The following is a 25077-nucleotide window of genomic DNA, read 5'->3' as shown; positions in this document are numbered from 1 at the left end:
ATTCCAGTTTGTGAGGAAAAGAAAAAATTAAATCACTTAAGAGAAGCTCGTGCCCGGATGAACCCTTCCAGGAAGATGGGGGGATCAGATATAAGGAGAGTTTGGGGAAGGGAAAGCGTGGCTCAGCATGGCCAGAAGGTCACGTCTTGGAGACGAGGTGTTTCTAGATGGTTTCCGGGGCTCTCTCTCTCTGACTGAGGGTGGGTCAGCTGAAGCTCCCTTAGGGTCTCCTGGGGATCAGTACTGGGAAGGGAAGGGCAGGTGCTCGGGGTGGACAGCTGAGCTTCCTGCAGGTCCTCAGCTCGGGGGAGCCACGGGAGCTCTGGACACAGCTCTGCCACGTCTTCACACCTGGCCTCAGCCAGGCTATGGACTGCCCAGGGAACGGCATGTCCCTGGATGCGGGGGGTCACTTAGAAGCTGAGGACACCTGATTTGAACTGACATCAAGACTGCACTCCCCGGGCTGGGCAGAGGTCCTCTCTTAAGAGGGACATGGCCCACCCACCTCCTTCCCCATCACAGAGACGTTGAAACCAGGACCGGAGGCAGCAGGGCGGGGGCTGCAGAAAACCAGGGCAGAGCAGTCCAGCACATGCAAAGGTCCAGAGGCCGGGTGAGTTTGGTGTGTCCAGGAACAGAGGCAGGAAGGAGGGAGGGAAGGACTTAAGGGAGGGCCGTGTGGAACCAGGAACAGGAGAAGAGCGCTTACTAAGGTATTCCTTGTGTGGTTGGTGAAGACTTGCCCTCTGCTTGCTCTTGAGCTAAAGAGAAACAGATCTACCCTTCAATCTGCAGGCTTCTTGTGTGTCCATGCAAAACCACTGTTATCTGAAATCAAATCCATAGAAAAGGGACTGAACAGCAAAAATCTATCCCTGATGCCCAGGTACAGTGGGGGGTAGTGGCAGCAGTTGCTCAGGGTACTCTGTTTAGAAGGCCGGGAAGAAAGAAGGAGAGGAAGGAGAAAGAGAAGAACAAAAATATCCATTTGCTTCTGGGCCTAGAGGGATTCATCCGGATTCTGCAATCTATTTTTTTTTAAATTTATTTTTTAGTTGTAGTTGGACATAATACGTTCATTTTATTTATTTATATGTGGTGCTAAGGAGCCAACCCAGGGCCTCACACATGCTAGGCAAGCGCTGTAAGGGACCCGCAAAACGTCGGAGGAAGAGACCACAAGAGACTGGCTTCATGCAATAAGCAGACAGGGATTTTTATTGAGGATCCAATTCAGCGCGCTGAGGCTCTAGGCTCACTCAGGAAGGGAAAACAGCCCAGAGCCCAGAGCCGGGGTTGAACAATGCTTAAGTACACTTTTTTGGGGGAGGGCAGGGACTTTACATACATCACAGTCTCCTTTAACAAATCACCATACACCGCGGGAAAGTTAAACAACAATTCTTAGACTTGATTAGTACATACATTGGCGGCAACAGGGCTGGCTGGAGTGATAGGTCATTCTTAAGGTGGGGGTTACATTTAAACTGATTGGTTTAGGCCCTGAGGTATGTACGTGCTGGACTGCACAGGATCTTAGGCCATAAATCAACTAAATGGCCAGTAGGGCATTGTCTTAACTGCCTCGGGAATTTAACCCATGCTTTGCAGTTTGAAGCAGGTTTACAATGCCTGGCCCTTTACATTTTAACTCAGGCTTTGCAGCTTAGAAACTTTACCCTTTCAGCGCTCTACCGCTGATCCACAGCCCCAGCCCTGCAATCAATTATTGACATCTGCCATGGGCATGGGGAAGGAATATTAGAGGCATCTGCAATGAAATTCCTTCCCTATGAGACTGAGTCATAGTCGGGTAGGGAGGGGGAGCACGGGAGGAATAGAGGAACAGGGCAGAGGGGTGGGAGGGGAAACGAGGGGGTAGGGGTTAGAAATGATGGTGGAATGTGGTGAACATCATTATCCAAAGCACATGTATGAAGACACAAATTGGTGTGAATATACTTTAGTACAAGCAGAGATATGAAAAAATGTGCTCTATATGTGTGATATGAATTGTAATGCATTCCGCTGTCATTCATATATATATATAAATCAATAAGAAAAAAATTCCTTCCCTTTGTTTACTAACTTATTTATTAATTATTTAATAAGTGCCTACAGATGCTCTGCCTAAATCTGTGATTTCTCAGAAAGGGGGAGAAGGCCACAGGTACTTTTAAGGGTCCCTGGACAGAGGATCTGATTCCCCCACCAACCTCGCCATCAACTTTTCCTTCCATCAAATTCTCTCCTTGAGAAATCAGGAAAGGGAGTCCCCAGGGAGATTCAGGCCCCCTCGTGGGTGGGCTAGGCCACATTTTTCCTCTGTTCTTCGTGAGGAACATGTGATTTAGCAGGATGATGAAGAGGCTGTTGCTAAGGGTGATTATCTAGGTTTGAAACATGCTGTGGGGAAAAAATGAAGCAGGTTCCAGCTCAGTGTGGAGTCTGCTTCTGAAGATGCTTTTCGTCTGCTTAAAAATGAAATCAAAGCTTTCCTTTTAATTAATTAATTTAATTTATTTATTTATTTTTGTGGTGATGCTGGGGATTTAACCCAGGGTCTTGTGCATGCAAGACAAGCACTCTACCAACTGAGCTATATGGAGTTGTGGCTCAGTGGTAGAGTACTCCCCTGGCATGCCCAAGGCACTGGGTTTGACTCTCAGCACTACATAAAAATAAAGATACTGTGTCCACTAAAACTAAACATAAATATTTCCAAAAAATGGAATCAAAGGACCAAGTTCAAGGGATAAGTATGCATTTCAGTAGTAGGTCATGAATAAAAAATGACTTTGCACTGATGTTTTTAAGGGGTGGGGTTACCAGGGATGGAATCCAGGGTGGTTAACCACTGAGCCATATCCCCAACACTTTTTTATATATTGAGACAGGGTCTCACTGAATTGTTTAGGGCCCTGCTGAGTGGCTGAGGCTGGCTTTGAACTCAAGATCCTCTTGCCTCAGCCTCCTGAGCTGCTGGGATTGCATTGATTTTAAAACTTAGTCAGGAAGAAATAAGCATCTTTCAAGCATGAATTACAGTGCTGTTTGTTGTGACTTCAATGTGAACGATACATATACTAAATAAGGTATATTCCACCAGACATACACAGAAACCAAGGTGATGCACTAATTGGTTTAAAAAGTGTTGTAACCAGAGGCCTTCAGGAATCTGACCCTCTGGTGTCCGCTGGGAGCTGTGATTCGGTATTTGCTAATTCAGTGTTCGTGGTGACTATACAACATGACCACAGTGAATAAAGAGACTCAGCCCTGCGAACCACTCTCACTTCTAGGTGACTCACCACCAGAGGGCCACCGTCCACTCACCATGCAAGGCCCTGGACAGGGCTAGGAGACTTGGATAACTTATCAAGACATGGAGGTATAAAGGGAGAGAGCCTTGTTGATAAACAACCTGCTACCCCAGAGGAACCGGAGGACCATGACCAAAACAGAGTGGTGTAGACGCGTCATCAGGTTTCTTATTCTTGGTTTTTTTCCTGATCACCTCATCAAGTTCAGGTTGCCTCTTTCATTATTAAAAAAATTTTTTAAAAAAGTAATTCAAAACTTGAAATAAGGCCAAAATATTGCCACATGACCTTTGAATGGCAGCCTGGGACATTGTCCAACAAGCCCCTGGGGGTCATCTGATATTCTTGCTCATAGTGGGCAAGCTTTTTCTAGAAGTTCTGGGATTCCTGCAGCATGCCATCTCTGTCTCAAATACTTAACTGTTGCAACTGGAAAGCAGCCTCAGTCCATCAGAGAGTGGGTGGGCTGTGTTCCAGGAAAACTTTGCACATGGACCCTGGAAATGGAATTCCAGATCATCCCACCTGTTACAAATATTTGCCTTTTGATTTTTCTTCCCAACCTTACAAAAATGTTAAAAATTTCTCTCCGCCTGGGGGCTGCACAAATAGGCCTTAGTCCAGCTTGCTCACAGATAGGATGGGGGTAGTGGACGCTGCCCTGGGACTACAACTGTAAGTGACTCTGTGCTACTGATTGGAAGCTCAGGCCCAGCGACAACTGGGTGTGACTGGTAGAAGATTCCCAGGTCGTGAATGACTTCTATGCGATAGATGTGAATAATTGCCACTTGGTGTGTGAGGTGCTCTCGAGAGTTTCGCTGCCCTTTAGATGTTCATGGGTTTGTGTCTAACTGAGCAGCTGCGCAGCCAGCCCTCCCCCCCCCACCCCCCATGTTTGATGGGAGAGAGGCCTTTAACACTCCCAGATCCCAGAGCCTGCTGCAGTCGCACTGCTGGGCCATGTGTTCACCACCAGGAGGGCAGGACTCCATCCTTCTCACTCACCAATCTCCTTTCCCCAGGCCCAGCTCAGAGCCTGGTGTGCACCGGGCTTTCCCAGGGGTCTGCTGAGGTGGTGAATGCAGGACCCACCCCGGCCACCCTGGCCCTTCCCCAGGTGACCGCTGTCCACACAGAGGCCCCACCTCCCGTCCTTGTCCAGGTCCCCCGTGGTCGGGCACCAGAGCGCCTGTTCTCATCCTCCAGGCATCGAGACCACGTTATTTCTGCAGACGGAGGGAAGGGGCAGGGCTTGCTGAAGGAACTGCCCCCATACCCTGAAAACCGTCACAGAAAGGCGACTGGTCAAGAAGAGGCGGTGAACAGGCTTCTGGTGATCACAGCTGTTCATCTCATGGAAAGTAATATGGCGCCCCAGGGACAAGGACCTTCTTGGGATGTCATTACCAGCCTGTGGGTAAGCAAGGGCTACAGCCATCCACACCTGCAAACCCACTGTCCGCGGTCACAGGACTTGACTGCTCCCCCTGGTCTGCAGCCACATGATGCTATTAACCTAGGAAATTCTTGCTGGGAAACTAAAAGATGCAAATAGCTTGATTGTTCATTCCAGAACGTCCTGGAAAACTACGAAACATTGGACGTGGCTTATTTCACCTAGCTTAGCCTACTGTCCTCTGGGTGCACCCACGTGGTCACAACAACAGGATTGAGCGTGGGCGAGGAGTCAGATTCAGCTTTAGGAAGAGTTATGGTGGGATTTAAGGATAAGGCTGGAGGAGAGTCCTGGACACAGTGATGCGTAGCCAGGTCCGGGGAAAAGGAAGGTTTCATATGGGATTAGCACGAGCCCTGAGGGAAGAACCTGGTTAAGATTTTCATGCAAAAATGAGTGTGCCCATGGGCAGGTGCCTCAGGTGCCTCGCATACACTTAATGACAAAGCATGGACTTTGGAACCATTTGGACTTGATTCTAGTTCTAACTGCAGCATGGCCTGTGAGTAGGACCCTGGGGAGATCTTAATTTTATGCGGACCACTGATTCAGCCACTGGGGTGGGAGATAGCGTCTTCTAGAGCTGCCATGAAAGATTCAGTAAATGTTGTACACAAAGCCCAGACCAGAGACTGGTACAGACGGCACCAAAGAAACCTTGCCCGTGAGCCTCAGGTGTGAAACCAAGACTCAGTGCTGAGCTGCACTGAAATACAGGCAGGATCCATCAGCAGGTGAATCAGGTTATTGCCAATGCTAGAAACAGAAGAACTCGAAAACCCACATCGGGGCCATCATTTCAGTCGGGATACCTTTGGGCTGGCACTGGGGGCTTGGGGAACTTGGCCCTGGCACATCCCAGTCTCTGGTGTTGTCAGAATGTCCTCCATTGAAGGACCCTGGATTCCTAGAAGCACTTCCCTTGGTTGCCAGCATCCCCCCTCGAGGACCGCGGCTGTCCCCCCCTCCCCTCTGCATGGCCCAGCCCGCCCGGTTCCCAGGGCTCGCCATTCATCTGCAGTATTTCCACTGCTGCATCCCATCAAAGTTGGAGGTGACGGAGCCCCACATCCCGCCTCCAAAGCTTCCATCTGTGCGGCAGCTACCGTAGGGACTCCGTGAGAGACGAGGGGAAGACGGGTAGTCTGCACAGAGAGGAGCCCACCCAGACCCACGGGACAGCATAAGACCAAGAATCCTGATGGTTTGTGACCAACAGATGAAGTCAAGATCCTGATCTACCCCAAACTGTTGAGGTTATTAAAAATAAAACGTCAGGGAAGTAAAATACAATTCTCCTCTGAAGGCTGGGGCCTTCTTGCCGTTTGCATGAAGAATCCGAATTCCCACACAGATGTGCACAGTCCCGGGTGCTGTGTGTCAGTGAGGGCCATGGTTTGGGGGCAGTGGAGGGCTGCCCCCGGTGAAGCGGTTTCTGAGAACAGGGAACATGGAGAAGCCAGCTGGGCAAACAGCTGGGCGAAGCCAGCCCTGGAGAGGGAATAAGAGTGCAAGGAGTCAGAGGCAGGAAGGGGTGTGGGATCCTCAGGGGACAGGAGGGTGGCTCCCAGAGCTGGAACTCAGCAGGTGAAGACAGGAGCTGTCCACCCACAGGGAGGACAGCCAGGCGCATGCGCAGGGAGGGCTCTGCAGACCCGGGGGAGGGTGGCGACCCACGGAGGGGCCTGAGCTGTGTGGTCACTTGCCTTCGTGTTCTAGAAGGGGCTCTGGGTGACTGTGGAGGATGGACTGAAGGGGTGGAGAAGGGACAGGGGGAGACCAGTGAGCAAATCCTATGGCAAAGAGCTGAGGGCGGGAAGAGGCCAGAGTTTGGCTCTTTTGAAGGCAGAGCTAATAGGTTATGGCATAGATGAGAGGGAAACAAGAATCAGGAAGGACTTCTTTTTTCTGGTTTGTGCACAGGTTTCATCTTTACTGAGGAAGCTTACGAATTAGCAAAGAAATCTCCTGTGCACACCACTGTATTTCTAGTTATGCAAATGTCCTGAATTAACCTTCCTGGAGATTGTCCTAGAGACCTGTTTCTGATCTCCTCATGACAGCATGAAGTAAGTCTGAGAAGCAAGCAGGGCTGAGTTAGGACCTCCTGTTGCCTTTGCAAGGCCAAGATGTTAAAGCTGTTCAAAGGAAATGTCATCCCACTTCTGCTGGGAGGTGACAGACCCCGAGTTTGCATTTCCTCCCTCCCTTCCTTCCTCTCTCCTTCTGTCCCTCCCTCCCTATGTATGTCCCTCAGTCAGTCCATCCCTTCCTCCCTCCCTTCCTTCCTTCTTCATGTTACCAGGGCATTTTGAAAGCACTATTCTGTTTCAACTATTTAAATGAATATTTTTATATTTAAAAGGGGCTCTTCAAAATCTGTTTTGTGGCTCTGGGGCTGGCAGAGCGCTTGCCTAGCATGTGTGAGGCACTGGGCTCTGTCCTTAGCACTGCATAAAAAACTAAACAAATAAAGGCATGCTGTCCATCTACATTTATTTTTTTTAAAAGATTTTTAAAAATCTGTTTTGTACTAGGAAGTATTTCAGAATGAGAAAGAGCATGTTAATTAAAAAACAAATGAGCGAGGGTGGGGTGGCGGGTTAGAAAGCCCAGTGTGTGTTCAGGCATCCAGTACTTGGTTCAGAGACCAGAGTCACAGGGAAGAGATTCAGGAGGCAGCCTGTGTCTGAACAGGAGCCCTGGGACACGTGACTGAAAGATACTCAAACACGGGTCACTTAGTTCCGTAATTTGCTCCAATCCATGGTGGGATGGAGGTGAGTACCTCTAGGCATGATTGTGCTGGTGTACATGTGGTTGAAAGTTTTATTGCCCTTTGTAAAAACTCCTTTTTGGCACCTCTTCTACAGAATTGGAAAAGAGAAAACGTGTATTTCCAATTCATTTTTGAGCTATGGATCCTGACTTGCCTTGTTTTAGCCAGAGAGGTGGATCTTGCCTGCAGATCCATGCTCCAAGGCCAGTGGGCGCGTTCCCAGCGTGTGGGGCACTTCCTGTGATGGTGTTTAGCTCTTGTGATTAAAGAGATGTGGCCTTTAAACATGTGACAACACGTGTTTGTTACCTTATTATGAATTACTTTCCTTTTATTTGTGTCTTATAGGTAAGGAATCAGGTTGACTTATTTTGAAACTATGGGTATAGCTTAGCGAGGTGATTTGTAATTTTCATTTCGGGATAATGAAAGCAATGCAATAATATATCCATTATAAAAGGGGCCATTTGATCTAAAAGACCCAAGAATGGTGAAAAACTGAGAAAGGTAAACCCTAAATATTCAAAAGCTGGAATTTAACAGGAACTGTTTCAGTGTCCAACTCTAGGCTATTAGTTAACTAAATGTCTTTGTCTCTGTGTACCAAAAAAAAAAAAAAAAAAAAAAGATCAAAAATCATGTAATTGTCGAACTTGCCTTGGGGCTTTGAAGAAAAGTCAGTAGGACATCTCTACCCTCTTTTCCCTTTACACTCGGTTTTGTTTGACCCTATTAACTTACATGACTGAGAAAGAGGCAGAGAACACGGAGCCTTTGGTCCTCTGGCCTTAACCATCTTGCACTCTCACCTAGAGAGCCTGGGGCTCAGACCTGATGCTCACAGGTGCACACTGACCACGCAGAGGGGAGCCTGCCTGTTCCGGGGGGCGTCAATTACACGTAAGACACGTGACCCGTTCACACCCCGCCTCCTCCTCCCTTGGCTCCTCCCCCTCCGCCAAGGCTCCTCCCCCAGGTCGCACTTGTACCTTCCTGACATCCCTTTCCCCCTCTAACTTCCACATGTGAGAGAAAACACAGGCCCCTGGTTTTTCTGAGTCTGGCTTCTTTCACTGAACAGGAGGCCAAGGACGACCAGTTCCGACACTATCAATATTAATGTCATAACCTACTTCAGCATGAGCATCCCTCATCCAAAATCCAAAACTTGAAAATCTGAAATGTTCTGAGGTCCACAAAATGTTTCTAGATCTAACAAAGCACCACCAGTAGGAAGTCCACCCCGACCTCCTGTCCTGGGGTCACAGGCAAAACATGGGCACTCCAAAAACATTGTACAAAATTACCTTTAACACATGCAAATAAGGTGTATAGAAAACACAAATGAGTTTCATGCTTGGACTTGGGTCCCCTCCCCAAGATACCTCATTATGTATATGCAAATAAATTTTAAAGCAAAACACACCAAACCCAAAGTACTGATCCCAAGCATTTTGGATGGTATTAGCACCTCATGTCTGGCCTCCCGGGGGCATTTTCCATGCACAGATCATATTATCATTTGTCTGCAAAAACACAAGTCATGTCATACCCATGCACGAATTTCTGTCGCCCACCCTGTTCTGAAGCCAGTCACAGAGGGACATAACTGAGAAATCTACGTCCCAGCCTCCCCAGGCTGTCGAATCCCACCTCTCACCTTCCGGGCTGCAGTACTTCCATCTGCCTCAAAATCCGCTCCTGATCACAATGCAGGAGGCGGGATGCATCTTGGTTTGGTTCTCGCTTTGATCTGAAGGATTCTGACTCCCAGATTCAGAGGCTGACACTGTGAACCCCCTTGGGGATGGCAGCAGGGGGTGGCTGCTTTGGGAGGTGACCAGATGGTGAGGGGACAGGGACTACAGCCCTTACAAAAGAGAACCCCAGAGGGCTGGCTAGCTCACCCCTTCCACCATGGCAGACCACAGGGAGGAGGTGCCCCCTAAGAAACAGGAAGGAGGGTCCTCCTCAGACACTGAACCTGCCAGAGACGTGGCCTTGGACATCTCAGACTCCTGAACTTTGAGAAAGACATTTCTATTCTTCATAAGCCACCCGGCCTGTGGCGTTGTGTTATAGCTGCCCACGCAGACTGAGCCTTGGCCTGGAGGGCTAAAGGCCACACCTGTTTCCATTTGGATGGAGACAGGGGAGGCTTTCACACACAAGGAGGGGACCCGGAGATGTCATTCCTTCAGGCCACTGCCTCCCTGACCGTGGAATGGGCGCCACCAATGTTATACAGGCTGTGTCTCCGTGGGTCACAAGGTCTACTTAGGTCACACAGGAACACACATTAGGGAATTTTGAAACAGAGAGAAAAAAATCCTTTTCCAATGGTTTTTACAATCTTTCTGATTTCACAAAAGAGAAGGCTTCAATTTAATGCTGGTATTTCTCTACCACATCTCTAATATTAATAATTTCCCTTTTTAGTCAAACAAGAGGGCAGGACTCAGCCTCAAACCCCTAGGATAGTAGTATCTAGTGGAATTTAATAATGGATTTTTTCTACAGTATTTACTTTTATGAGTATTTCCTATGTAAGGCAGATAGTACTGCTTTTTATATTGCAAAACTGATGTTAACTATTCTTTTAAAGTGAATTTACTAACATGAAAACAGGGGGTGAATTTAAAGAAAAATGTTGAGAAATAGCATTGGTGACATGGTACACTCAGGTGAATAAAGCTTGGGACGTCACCTTTGAGCTCCTCATCCTTCTGTGTGGAAGCAAGAGCTCTGTCTTTTCATTGGTGGATTCTAGAATGGGGACCTGCTCATAGTAGAAGCTCGAGAAAAACCTGACAGGAATAATAATAAAATAAGGAACAATAATAAAATAAGTTGATAAATGACCCCTGAAGCGAAGATAAACGGGTTTCTTTAATGACAGACTCAGGGATCAGCTACTATCCGAATGAGCAATGAAGGACATGAGGAATAAAGTTCTCCTATTTTCCCACCACTCAGTCACACCTGAGATCAGTGATCCAGAAACACGTGTTAAGAAACGCTGTTCCACAGCTGGGAGCTCAGCCCTACCTCCCAGAGGCTTGGGAGACTGAGGCAGGAGGATGGCAAGTTTGAGGCCAACCTCAGTAACTTAGTGAGTCCCTAAGCAAATGAGTGAGACGCTGTGTCAAAATAAAAAATAAAAAGGGCTGCGGATGTGGCTCAGTGGTAAAGCACCTGGGTTCAAACCCTGGTACCAAAAAAAAAAAGAAAAAAGAAAAAAGAAATGCTCTTCTGGCCCAAGTCCTCATTCCAAGGAGACCCACCCCCATAAGATGAAGGGAGACCTTTCCTGGAGAGGAGCAAGGTCCCAGCTTCTGTTCCGCCCGCCCAGGACCTCAGCTTCCTTCTCCCCTCATCCCCTTTATTCTCCCCCTTTCTCTCTCCCTCAAAGACACCCAGGGCTCTTCATGAGTAGGATCCCCAATAAGAGATTTGTGCCTGTGGAAATGGTGTTGGCCACTCTTGGCTCAAAACAAGTCCCAAGCAACGCATCCCTCTGTGTGTCTGTGTGTAAGTATCTGTGTGTGTCTCTGTGTGTGTGTATCTGTGTGTGTGTGTACCTGTGTGTATATGTATGTGTGTCTATGTGTGTGTGTGTGTGTGTGTGTGGTGCTGGGACTGAACCCAGGGCCTTGTGTGTGCCAGGCTAGCACCCTACCCACTGAGCTACAGCCCAGGCCTCCTCTGTGCTATTTTTCCTTCTTCTGCCCCTGAATATGAAGCCTGGTTCTCAGGAGAGAAGGAGGCATCACGACCCCCTGGGGGTGTCAGAAATGCCTGAAGATGCCTTTGGTGGCACTGCTGTGGACAAGGCTGGTGGCCCCATCTCTGGAGTCTACCAGGTAGAGGACAGAAGTGTTGCTCAAGGTGACAGGGAGCTCTGAGGTCCTGGGGGATGTGTGGGGACACACAGAGCAGAAGGGCCTGCTCTCTGCTCCCAGCAAAATGAGGTTTCCCGCTGATGGTTCACGTGGAGGGTTAGAAGGGCTGACACAAACCTCTGTCTGTTAAGCCACCAACGTGGTGCGTGGTTGTTAGGCAGTTAGCCTCTGCCACACAGAGGGACAGGACAGTCTCTGCCTTCAGGCCCCCAATCCAGGGCCCATCCCCTGTTCTGGTCAGATTCTTCCCCTGCAGAAGCTGATGCTGGCCATGCTGGGGATGAGCCTGGGGCTGGCAGAGGGTCAGGGGGTGGACTTCCACCCTGCAGCCCCTCCAGGTGGATGGGGGATGGGCGGGTGACTTCAGGTCCTCAGCAACACTGCGTTTCCTGCCTCCAAACACGTGGGTCTCATCTTAGTGAAGTGTGAGCCAGTGCAAATCTGGACAGTGCTTAGAGAGTACCTGCTGTCACCCCCGACGACCCTGTCATCGTCATGGTCAGGATCATCCTTGTCATCACCGGGGCTTTTCCACAATCCTGTGCTCCCCTGGGTACATGGACACTGTGGCGAGGGGCAGGGCAGAGGCCCCTGGGTGGAGAATTAAGGTCATCCCTGGGAGCTGTAAGACTCACCATAATGAATACTATTAGCCCTCTGCAGAGAAACCCTGCAGATGGCCTGGCCTTCTTAGCTGGGTTTCAATCCTCCATAATCCAGCCTCTGGACCAGCCTGTTCTCACTCCCTGATTAACATCTCTGAGTCCTCACCCCAGGCACTGTTCCCTCCCCACCCTGAGGGCCCTCCCCCACCCCAGGCCCTTCCTCTCCTGCTGGCCTCACTCCCTGTCCCCAGCCCTGAGGACCTGGTGCCCTCTGAGCCAAGACTCCTCCACAGGCTGCAGCCCTCAGAGCCAAGCTCAGTCCTTGCACTCACTCTCCAAGCAGCTCTCTGTGTCCTGCCTCCCCACTCCCTGGAGCTCTCTGAGCAGATGCCACGTGTGATTTGTAGTTGGAGTCCTGGTCTCTGACAGGGTGCCTGGGACTTAGGGGTCACTTAATAAATGTGGACTGAATAAACTTGTCTGTCAATATGTGCAGAAGCAACTAGGGGATGCAGAACTTCCCCCCAAGGCACGTGGGTTCTTAACCTCTTAGGGATTTTATTCTTTTGAGAACAGAGAAAATACTCACATGCTCTTATGCTTGGGAAGGCTCTGAGTTCACCAAAATAAATTTCATTTTCTTGTCAAATGCCCTACTAGAGTGTATTTCCCAGAGTTGCTTGGACCTGAACAACACATGGTTCTGGCCAGCAGAAGTGAGAGGAAATAATGGACATCACTCCCTAGCCTGGCGAGAAAACAAAGACAACAACAAAAATACGTCTCCTCCAAGAACCTTGACTCCCTTGAACTTTACTGCCTAGTTAAAAGCAAAGAAGCCTCAGAGAACCCAAAAGCCCCCCATTGGGAGGAACTTGGACCCCTGAGTAACCGTGTGGAACATTGCCTGCTGACCAGGGGCACCCTCATTGGACTTTGCACGAATCTTAGTAGGTTTTTCGTTGCTATAACAAATAGCTGAGATAATCAGCTTACTAAGAGAAAAAGTTTGGCTCCCAGTTTCAGAGGTTCCACTACCATTGGGCCTGTTGTGAGGCAGCCCATCCTGGCAGGAGCACAAGGCAGAGCAGAGCCACTTACCTTAGGCCAGGAAGCAAGAGACAGGGAAGGGCTGAGGTCCTGGAATAACCCTTATGGGCACACCCACCATGCCCCAGCCCTGACCTGAGGACCGCCCACTGGGCTCCACCTCTCAGAGGCTCCACTGCCTCCCAGTAGCACCCCAGGCTGGAGTCCAAGCCTTTGAGAAATGGAACCTAAGGTCCAAACTATCACAGGGAGCCAGAAAAAAATGCTTGGTGTCAAGGTGATAATTTTGAATTTGTGTGTTACAATAACTGTCCTCACTATCCTGATAAATACACACATTCAAAACCACTCATCCAGTGACCCCCAGGTTAGGTATCTCTGGAATAAAAATGTGACCCTTAAATAATCAAAGAGCATGAACAGGCGGTGCTTCCTGAGCCTTGTCCAGGGGAGAAGGACGTGCAGGCAGAGGAAGGTCTCACCGTGGAGAACCTTCAACTGAGTGGACAGTCAGAACCAGGTCTCTCTTTGCTCCTTTTTCATGCCTACTCTATAATATTTTGGTGACTAATTTAGAGCCCTAAAGATGCACTGAGTATAATTAGGGTGTCCAGGTTGGGGTCTGAGGGCTGAGTTCATTGCAATAGCACAACCTCTTTTATAAATCAACATATTCACGATGTCCGTGCCATATGCTGAGCATTGTGAGAGACTCTTGTGTCCGTAATTTTATTTAGTCTTCAATACAACTCCGAGAGATAAATGCTGTTATTTATACTTCACAGGGTGAAAATTGACTTCAAAAAGGTGGCACTGCTTGGCCAAGGTCACAGAGGAAAAGTAGAAGATCTTGGGTCTCAACCCAGGGTCCGTCTGAGATTTCCATTAAGCCATTCCCTCCCTATGTAGTCCCAGGAATCCCAACTTTGGCCCATCCAATATTTCCCAGTTCTAAATCCTCTCCACCATTCCCCAGTGATTTCACGTCCACTTGTCTCATAGGAATAGAGGAGGAAGGTTGAGCATCCAAACAGGTAACTGGCCATTAATTCATCATGGCTGACCTCTTGAAGGAAGACAGAAAATATTTGCTCCCACAGGTCTCCATTCTCTTACAACTGACTTTGAGTTTTGATGTCATGTACGCCATTTTTCTTTCCATCCCCAAATAGTAACTAACATATAATTTATTTTTGGAGGAAAAAAGAATACTGTCATTATGAGAGGAGTATGTGAAAGAAAGAAGAAATTACCATCTGTTGAATAGTTGTGAGATTCCAGGGTAGATGTTCAAGATACTTTAGGCCACTTGGTTCTCATAAATCCAGAGATAGAATTTATTTCAAATATCCATTTTGCAGATGAGAAAATCAATGGTCAGAGAGAAGTGGATTGGTTACCCCATGAGGGATGGCCTGGATTCTAAACCCCCAGAGATGGCTCCAAGACCATATCCATCACTGGAATCTCAAAAGCCTTCCATTCTCCAATTGGATCAACACCTCTGGATAGCGAAGTCCCTTGATAATAGCATTTTCGATCCCCATCAACTATAATTGCCACCAGCTCTATTTTCCTTCCTGACATTTCCCCCGATGACCCAGGAGCATGCCATTCTCTGCAGCAACAAGAACCAGAGTTTGGAATGGTGGTCTGGAGTTACCTTGGGGCTGAGCTACTGCTTCCAATCCTGGATCCCCGATGTTGAGTGCCCACTGCACACCACATGTTTAACTCCTGACAACCCAAGGAGCAGCCGTGGCCATCTCCACTTGACCTCAGAGGAAAACTGAGGCTGGGGAGGTTCAGTAACTTACCCAGAGACCACACGCGGTAAGTGACACTCTGAGCTCCTGCCCGCCTGTTCGTAACAGTGCCAGAGTCTTCCTCGGGATGGGCCTTTATTCCCTCATCCACGGAGAGTGGGGGGACCAGTCCTGCCTCTCAGGGTGGCCAGGAGGGTCCAGCTAGACCCTGATATGAAAATGGTTTTCAATTGTAAATCGTTAAGCTGCTTTTATGAAAGCGACTTACGGGTTCTGGAGTCAGAGGACTGGTGTCAACTACACGTTTCACATATTTGTTGATCCTTTTCTGAGAAGTGTCTGTTCAGCTCCTTGGCCCATTTATGAGGATATATAAAGAACTCAAAAAACTTAACATCAAAAAACCAAACAACCCAATCAGGGTTTCACAAATGTATTTTTAGTGCATCATAATCATAAGTAATGGCGAGGTTCATCCTGACATATCGATAAATGCGCACAACAGAGTTCTCCGTTTCAATCCCCTCTACTACTCCTTTCTTTCCCCCTCCCTCCGCTGGATCCCATTCTTCTGCTCTGTTGGATTCCTTCTGTTTATTGATCTATCTTAGTTGACACAGGAGAGTCACATGTAACATTGGAATTGATTTTGGTGGCTTATGATCACACCTGGTGTAACTTGGTCAGTTCATCCCAGTTCCTTCCCTTCCTTCCTCCCGCCTTCCCCCTCCTTCTACTCAACTGACCTCCCTTCCATTTTGTGAAATCCTCCTTTTGGGTTCTTTTTATGTTTCTTGTTATCTTCTGCAGAGGACAGAACACATTCAACCCGTGATTTTCGGAGTCTGCTTACTTAGCCTTGCAGGACGTCCTCCAGTTCCACCTGCAGTGGGTCCCTCCTGACGCAGGCTCCTGTGGATTCCTTCAGAAGGAAGGGGCTCGGGGTGAGGAAGGCACAGCAGTGTGTGGGAGTGTGGCCCCTGCTCCCGGGCTGAGTCCACCAGGAGACAGACAGGAGGTGAGTGCCCAGGAACAAGCCTTAACTCTGCTGTGATCGTGGTCACCAAAGGGAGAGCAGAGGCTGAGACAGGGAGGAACTAGGGCAGGCTGACTGCTGGTGGGGTCAGGGGGGGCTCCTGTGAGAACCCACATACCAACCAAGCAGGAGGAAGAGGAAGTGGGCATGAGGGAAGTGGAGGTTGGGGGCTCTGCAGGCAGAAGAAACCCATGTGCAAAGGGCCTGAGGTGGATGCGACGTGTCTGGGGGAAGTGGGAGCAGTGGCCTGAGGAGCCCGAGGGGAGCTGGGCAGGGCGGGGCTGGGGCTGCCGAGCTTCCCGCACTCTAAATGCAAGGGGAAGCTACTGGAGGGAGTCCCCGGGGAGAGATGGCGCGTATTAATTCCAACTCCTCCGCCTTTAGAGCACAATCCATGCACCGTTGGACGATCCACCCGTGGCCTTCGCCTGGAGGCTCCACGTTCGTCCGCTGCCCTCCTTGACCAGCCCCCACTCACTGGCCCTTTACTGCCCGCTGCGTGAGTCCAGCTCGCCTACCCCACGGGACTCTTGCTCTTGCTGTCCTCTCCACCTGGACGCTTTCTCCCTACACATGTGCAAGGCTTGAAGCTTCATGCCACAAAGGATCTTGTGAGAGACCAGGAATTGATACTGACGGACAGGCAGGAATGTTCAGGAGCCGACCTGGACCAAGTCAGGGACAGCAACAGAAAATGTCTTGGAGTGGTTCAAGGTGATCATTAAGCTGGAAGGCCACTCAGGGAGCCAGACACCGTGTCTGGGACATTCAGGTGAGGACCAAGTTGTTCTTTGAGCACTGACACATTCAAACACCTGGAGGACTCTTCGTCCCAAGCCATGGGTACGTAGTACTGGCACCCTGCCACCGCCATCGCAGGTGTCCTGATGGGTTTGGAGAAAACCACTCAGACACGGGTGCAGCTTTCCCAGTTACCAAGTGACACAGAGTAAACTCCTCGTCAAGATCATATGATACAGGCAGCAGGTCCGGGACAGCACTTTGTCAGTGGCAAAGGGGAGCCTGCAGACTTGGGGTTGACTACCACCTATGGAAGTGGCAGAGAGACAAATGTCACCCCTCCTTTAGACCCTTTACCACCTACAGCTTCGTGCTTATGCTCCTGCCTCATCCCAAGCCCTCATATCCTCACCTTAGTTCATTCACTAACCTCAAACGCTGTTTCTGCCTTTCCTCTCAAGATTCAAATTCAACGAACAACTTTCTGCTTAGGTCCTGAGATCCAGACAGGCAGAACACTGTACTGTTCAGAACCGCCAGCCCCGGAGTGGGACAGCTCAGTTTTAAGGCTTTGCCTTTAACTCCCTTTTAACCTGAACAAAGTTACTCCATGTTCCAGGTCTCAGTCCCTCATCTGGAGAAAGGAGCTAATGATGGTGACCAGGGCTGGTGCCTGAGGATGTTAACAGGAGGGAGCCAAAGGTGTTTCAGGAGGTACACTGGAGCCCAGCCCCCACCCTGGACATCCATCCTAATCCCTGGGACCTGTGCACGTGGCTGGTTCCCAGGTAGAAAGGACTTTGCAGGAAGAGACTCAGGACCTGGAGATGGGGAGTGATCCCCCAGGGTCTGCAGAAGCAACGCAGTCCTGCGGGTACCTTGATCTTAGCCAGGGAGACTGTTGACCTAGAGAACTGCAGGAGAAGGGTGAGTTACGTCAGGTGAGTGTGTCTCCGTGTGCTTTGGCGGGTGCAGGACACAGATGCACACAGAAGGGTCTCCGAACACTGCCTGGCACCTGGAATGTGCTTAGTAGACACCAGTCATTACTGTTTTCACCGTCACTGCTCCTGTTTGAGTCAGTCATCCTGAAGGTGTCCAGAAACACAGACCCCAGGTCCTAGGCAGGTCGTGTGGCTCTGAGCAACAGGGTTCATGGCTCAGAGTCTCCATTTCTCTGACTGGTACACCTTGGCTGAGAGTTTCCTAGATATGATCTCCAGCCCATACACGTGACCTTGAGCATGAAGCAGAAAATGTTCTGTTATCAATTTATTTTTCTATATATCAGACTACTGAAATCCATCCCATAGGATCGCTCCAGGAGCTAGATGATCCTGTATAGACAGAGCTCTCGGTATGTGGGGTAGGAAGTGTGTTCAATACATAACAGTAGCTCATGTTCATTGAGCATGGCTGTGTGAGTTGATTGTGTTTCCTTAATAATTTGAGTTTGTTTAATTATTATTTAATTCTCGGGAACTCTAAAGACATGCCAATTGCAAGAGACCCTGAGATTCAAATGTAGATGAACGAGGTTACTTACAATAGGAATAACCAGAGATAAACACAATGGTAACCATTGGAAAATTGGTCAGATAAGTTTTTCTTTCACCTAGGTTGACCAACAGCATGATGCCTTCAAATAAAATGAGTTCACCCTGTGTGTTCTGTATGAAATAAAGAGAATATTAAATGAAAGATACAAAAAAGAGAGTATATCATGACACTGTTTGTATGTATAAATATCTGTGTCTATTTTGGAACCATGGAAATACTTATCGACTCCTTAGATAAACACTGGTATGTGACACTCTCAGTTAACCGGGAAGGTGAACTTCCTGCTCATCTGAGGCTGATAAAGGGTGGAGAACTCAATTGGCAGTTCATCCACTCCAGTTCCCTTTTCTTCTCTTTGCCGAAATTCAGGACACAGGAAGGCTCCATTGGCCTTACATAATTCATATAATCTACCCTAACTCACTCCTCAAGTTTCTTAACTAAAAAAGGAATCTTCCCTAAGGCCCCCTTTCCCACTTTCTCTAGGTTTTCTCTCCCAGATCCAATATGGCGGCCACTAAATACATGTGGCTCTTGAGCTCTTGAAATACGGGCTCCAAATTGTCCTGCGTTGTAAGTGGATTCTGAAGGTGAAGGTGAAGTAGAAAGAATGTAAATTATCTCAGTATTTTTTTTCCTATGTGCTAAGATGGTAATAGTTAAGATATCATGGATTCCACAAAATATATTAAAATAAATAGCACTTGTTCCTCCTTGCTTTTTAAAGATATGACTACTCTAAAACTTAAAATCATATACGTGGCTCAAGTTTCATTTTAGTAGACTTCCTTCCCCATTGTGGAGACCCTCAGAGCCCACTTTTCACACCCTCCCGTGTTTCTGTACCTTCAAGAGAGTCCTTCTTGGCCCTAGATCAATCTCTCACTCTCTCTTCACAAATCCTCTTTAAGGTTCTGCTCCAAGATCTCCAGAGTATGTGGGGATTGGTCAAATGGCTTTGGCCCCAGCCTGTCTGTAGGACAAGACAGTGGCTTCCTGAGGAGGGTGCTCTCCAAGTGGCTATTACCAGAAGGCAGTTTGGATGAGATCACCCTGAGGTTAATTAACAATGCCCCGAGATGAACTTGTGCATGTCCGTGAGGACATAAAATTCAGTCATGTATATATTAATGAAAAGAGGCGAGGACTGGAGAAGTTTCAGCTGATTAATGAAAGACTAAAAGTCCTAGAATTTTCTATTGAGAAGGCAAACCTGAGAGACCTGAAACTAGGTCTCTGAACTATATTATCCAATTAGTCCTAATTTTAAAATAATATTCTACTATCTGAGAATTTTTAAGAGAATTCCATAGGCCCCCTTCTTGGTTTCTTTCAGGATTTGCCACGTTACCCTGGATCCCCAATAGGACCCTTGGGACCTTACCAAGGTCCCAGAGAGATACATCGTGAGTGCTCGCTGATCCCTGATGACTAGCTGCGGGGGAACCACTTGAGTCTCATGACCGTGGCTCTGGCTTGTCTCTATTGAACGCCAGTCGAGTATTTCTTTTTATGTATTTCTTACTTTTCTGGCTGATGGTTAAGTTTCAGGGCAGAAAAAGAGGAAAGAGGAAGAAAAGGAGAAGGGAGGAGGAGGAGAGGTGGAAGAGGAGGAGGGAAGACAGTGGAGGGGGGAGAAGTAAGAAGAGGCAGAGACGGTGGAGAAGAGGGAGATGGAGTCAGAGGTAAGTGATAAGACGCATGAGGGAAGGAGGAGGAGGAAGAAATGGACGAGGGAGCCCAAGGGGAGGGAGGAGGGGCTTGAGGAATAGGGGGGCGTTGGAAGTAGACGTGGACGGGGACAAGGAGGAGACTGGGAAGAGAGAGGAGGGGACAAAGTGCAGACAGTGGTTGTGCTGGTTCTCAGGGCTATAAAACCGGGCGGTGAGCTGGTGCCCATCATTCCTTAGAGGAGGAACATGGCCCAGCGCCTGGGGCTCCTGCTGGTGCTGCTGTGTGTCTACCCGCCTCACCCCCTGGACGGTGTTCCCTATGAAGGTGAGAAGCCACGACAGCGCTGGGTGGGACCTTCCCAAACTCGAGTCTTGCACACGTGCTGCGCCACGCGACCAAATGGGAGATGCCAGGAGAGTGCGAGTCACCCCGACTTCACGCACCCCAAGAAAGAAAAGGAGCTTTGTCTGTCTTTCAGGCATTTGTACCTAGGAAACATGATCCACCAGTAGACTCTAAAATAGGAATGTTCAACAGATAAAAAATGGAAATGCCAAGGGAAACATCTGTTGGCAGCAGTTGAATAACTTGATAAATCGTGTCCCCCTTCACCCTGGTAGATTCCAAAGGCCTCATGTGAAGGTGAAAGGAAACCAATTTTTGTGAAGTCTTTTTTATTGCTTTATCAAAGTCATGTTGCTTTTCCTAAATCTAAGGGGATAATGGGACAAGGGAATTAACTTGGGGTTTGCCTCTTACCATTTGATTAGGATGATGCTTATTTGTGAAACCTTTTTTTTTTTTTTTTGGAATGGCCAAATGAAGAATATTATACGTATTTTTTATCTACTCTTTAGGACATCTTTGCATTTAAAAATAAGTGAAACAGTGCTCATAAATGTTTTAAAAAACAAAATAAGAAAAAGGAAGGAAAATAGGAAGGGAGGGAGGGAAAAAGGGAGAGAGAGATTGAAAAGATGCTCTCAACCTCACGTGGTTATTGCACGCCCGGCAGCTGGAGTTTCTACTTTACACCAATTGAAAATTAACACTTTTTGACTTGGCCACAGGTTTCATCTTTTTAAAGTCAGAAATCCCTTTCAGACCTGCGTAAGAAAGAGAATGTGTAAGTGATAAAAGCTGGTTCAGGGGTTCCTAAAACTTCTCCACTTCCACTGTCTGTCCTCCTGAATTGTGGATGTCTTATTTTTCCCCAAAATCTCATCTCGGTGCTGTCCAGACCCCTAGTGGTAAAGCATTTCTCAAAACAACGTGTAAGAGAATAAAAGCCCGTTGGTCTTGGGCGCCTTGGCCTGTATTCTAGATGATGGCAGAGCCCGTCTGCTTTTGACCTGCAGGACTGCTGCTTGTCCAGAGCCTTCCTCTGGTCTCTCATGGCCATCTGCTTCCTCATGTTACTAGAGCCTTGTTGCTTTTTTTTTTTTTTTTTTTCCTTGCACAGGGTATTGAAGCCAGGGGCACTTTTCCACTGAATTACATCCTCAGTCCTTTTCATTTTATATTTTGAGTAGGGGTCTTGCTAAGTTGCGTAGGGTCTCACTAAGTTGCTGAGGCTGGCTTTGAACTTGCAATCCTCCTGCCCTCAGCCTCCCGAGCCGCTGGGGTTTCAAGTGCTCCACTATGCCTGGCTTAGGCATGTTGTCTTTTGAGCCACTGAAGTGCACACTGCAAGTTTTGTTGCTGGTTGTAGTCAGTGCAGGACATAATGACCACGTCCCCACAGCAACCCTCCTAAGATAAGTAGATGCTACCTGGAGTAAGGGGCATTCTGATTTTGGAGACTACAGACCATGAGAAGCATTGTATTTTAGCCCCTTAGCAGCAATAACTTGGTAGGTTTGGGATCTGCTAGGTGCACAAGAGATTAAAAGTCATAATATTTTCACTCCATTGCCGCGGCTGGCAGGAAGACAGAGGAAAGAGTCCCTGTAGGCTAGGGGCAAAATCATCTACATTCCTGGCCCAGAGAAGAGAAGTGATTGAACTGGCAAGGTCTCACAGAGGGCTCGGTTGAGTGATCTTGTTCCAGAGATGAAAATCTGATGTGTTTAAAATGTAATTTCTCTACTGTTCCAAGGTGTTAGGTTGTCTGAGGGACTACAAGAGTGGGGTCTCTGCAAGGGACCCACTGGGCAGACCCGGACCTGCTCTATGCACCCCAAATTCTGGGATTGTCATCATTTCAGGCTCCTGTGCGGTAGGACCGCTCGCCCGCCAATCATTTACTTTCAGCAAAGGTTTGTGCTAAAAAGTGAGCCTTACATTACAAGAGCCTGTATTATTTTATGGAGATGAAGATGGATGATAGCTCAGAGCTGTCCTGTGTCCCCATCTGCCCAGAGCTGAGGGCTTCTCTTACCTGGATTCCACCCTGCTCGGCTCCAGACCAGCTCTTAGGAGGCTGCTTCCCCTCTGGCCTCTCCTGGTTCCAACTGAGCTTCTCATGTGACTTCAGGCAAGGTCTTGAGCCTCAGAGGGCTCTTATCTCTCACTTCTGATGTAGGAGGACAATGGCTCTTGCTGCCTTCCAGAGCTACTGGGAAATTAGTTTCTGCCACTAATGTGTTGCTACTATCGCTATTACTGTGTGACAGCTACTATTACTATTTAAAAGGCGGGATATGTATTGAGATTTAGTATAGGTTGAAATCCCTTACCCAGAATGCTTGGGGTGTGGGATGTTTCACTTTTCATATTTTGGAATATTTGCATATGCATAATGAGATATTTTTGGGGTGGGAACCAAGTGCAAACATGAATTTCACTTATGTTTAGTATACACTTTACCCAATAGCCTAAAGGTTATTTTCCTCGACATTTTTAATGATTTTTCACACACACACACACAAAAAAAAGTTGAATGGTGTGGGATTTTCCATTTGCAGCATCATGTAGATATTCAAAAGTTTTGAATTTTGGATTATTTCAGATCTTAGATTTTCAGACTAGGCACGCTCAACCTGTGGTTAGTCTTCACAGAGTGAGTCTGTCTACTTTAGATATCTTATATACAGGACATCATGCAGTACTTGCCTTCTGTGGCTGGCCTCTTTCACTTGGCGTAATGTCCTCCTGAATTTGACAGCTAAATGGCAGGACTTCCTATTCCTATTCTAAAATCCCCTTTTACACATATGCCACATTTGAAAAAAATCTTTCATCCACTGATGAAACCCAGGTTTATTCAATATCTAGACTATTGTGAGTACCACCACGTGGGAGTGCAGATACCATGTCAAGGTTCTACCTTCTATTCCTTGGGATATATTTCCAGTGTGGGATTTCTGCACCATCCAATGGCCTAGTTTTAATTTTTGAGGAGCCTCCAAACTACTTTTCAACATGGCTGCATCGTTTACATTACCATGCCATGAGGGCACGTGAGGGCATGGGGACACTTGGCTATTATGATTAGGTCCATGTCTTTGTTGTTTTCCTTTAAAAAAAAAATTAAAACGTTTGTGTTTTTGAAAAGTCCTTGTGCTATTTACCTTCCTCGGGAATCCACCCTTGCCTTAAGCAGTCACCAGTCCTGACCCAGGTGACTTTGGAAAGTTGGGTGGAGTATTTCTGGTTGCCTCCCACTTTTGAGCCTCAGCTTGAGAATGAACTCTTGAAAACTGTTGTCCTGGGGTGTGAGATAAGGTCATCTGCAGTTTCTACAGCTTGTGCTTGAAGTTGGCTGAAGGGAGCTTCTATAAACAGGAACACATTATTTGGGCTGGTTGTTGTGATGGGCCTGGGGATGGGTGGTGCGGGTCTCTTGGGAGCAGCGGATTGTGTCGGTCAGCTTTCCATTAAGATAGCAAATACCTGAGGAAATCTGCTTATAAAGAGAAAAGGTTCCTTGGGGCTCACAGGGAGGCTTGGGTCTCTGTGCCGTGGCCCCTTCCTTTGGGCCTGCGGCGAGGCAGCGGGATGAGAACCAAGGGTGGAACTCAGCCAGTCGCCTGGTGGCCAGAAAGTGAGAAAGAGAAAAAGGCAGGGGCTGGAGTCCCACTGTCCCCTGGGAGGACACATGCCCATGATCTCTTACTGGGCCTCCCAATGGCAGCAAGCTGGGGACCAAGATTTTAATACAGGGGCCTCTGTGGGACACTCCAGAGCCCCACTGCGGCAGTACTAGGCACCCCATTGTACCTGTGACCCGAATCCTCACCTCCAGGAGGCCCGGGATGGAGTGGTGTCCCCCACCACCCAAAGTCACCGCTGTCCAAACCTGCGAATGTGACCGTGTTTAGAATCAGGGTCTTTGCAGATGTTGTTAGTTAGAACTGAGTCTCGATGGATAAGGGTTGTCCCCAACCCAGTGACCAGTGTCCTTACAAGAACAGAACTCAGAGGCCACAGAGGCACACCCGGGGAAGACAGCCCGCGAAGACAGGTGGCGTTCTTCTAGGGGACGCGGCGTCCTGGCGCCACCCGCTGGACCATCTCGGGTCGCAGATTTCCCCTTCCTTCCCTAGACTCCCCTGTTCGTGAAGGAGCTGGCCACTCCAGCAGATGTTCAGGACCGAGATCTACCACTCCCCTGGACCCCTCCCTGCGTCCACCTCTGGGCTCCCAGGGTCCACCCCACCCCATCCCAGTCCTACCTCCACAACAGCCAGGCCGCGTTTAAAGAGCATGAATTAGATCACCGCCGACTCCTCAAAAAGCTCCTGAGAACCCCGTTACAATTAGAATCCAATAAAGGTCTCCAAATCTCGGTGCTTCATCCGACGGATCTCTGCGTCCACCTGCCTCGGATGGGTGGGATGTAAATTAGGCTCTGTTCCACATCTATTGAATCTGAATTTTAAAGAGACTTACTACTGAATCTGAGCCAATTCATTCATATTTTTGTAAAATATAATTCTAGGAAAAGGAAATTAGAAACCCCTACAATCATACCACTAAAAATAAGCACTGTTGAATTTTGGTGAACACCTTCAAAAGTATTATCTTTTTTTTTTCTGGACTGAATATTGGTGAAAAATTTCTGTTTCTTTCATTTTAAATGATAGCTTTAGTAAAATAGCTATTTTTTTTCCAAAATTGTGTCTTTCAGATGACTCTCCACCACCTGAAGGTAAGTTGATCATAGTTTTAATGTTTCTTTTTAAATTTTGCAATAAAATGTGAAGTCATGGAATATTTATTTTCCTGGAAAGAAATC

The 25077-nt window shown here is 48.0% G+C and overlaps 1 protein-coding gene and 1 long non-coding RNA gene across 2 annotated transcripts in view; both read left to right on the top strand.

Moving 5' to 3' along the window:
• Positions 1-14409: 14409 nt before the first annotated feature.
• Positions 14410-17596, top strand: LOC125612573. The gene is made up of 3 exons (XR_007343006.1): positions 14410-14954; positions 15698-15905; positions 16308-17596. It is a non-coding gene; the product is annotated as an uncharacterized LOC125612573 (long non-coding RNA).
• A 2547-nt stretch (positions 17597-20143) lies between these two features.
• The window catches only part of Bsph1 (binder of sperm protein homolog 1), a 9525-nt gene continuing 4591 nt past the window's right edge, over positions 20144-25077 (top strand). The window contains exon 1 of the mRNA XM_048791229.1: positions 20144-20222. Within this exon, the coding sequence (XP_048647186.1) occupies positions 20144-20222 (79 nt within the window). The remainder of the gene's footprint in view (positions 20223-25077) is intronic.

Source organism: Marmota marmota, unplaced genomic scaffold (genome assembly GCF_001458135.2).
Source record: "Marmota marmota marmota unplaced genomic scaffold, marMar, whole genome shotgun sequence".
Classification (NCBI taxonomy): Eukaryota; Metazoa; Chordata; class Mammalia; order Rodentia; family Sciuridae; genus Marmota; species Marmota marmota.
Note: the sequence above shows the minus strand (reverse complement) of the source record. Positions and strands in the feature narration are given on the sequence as shown.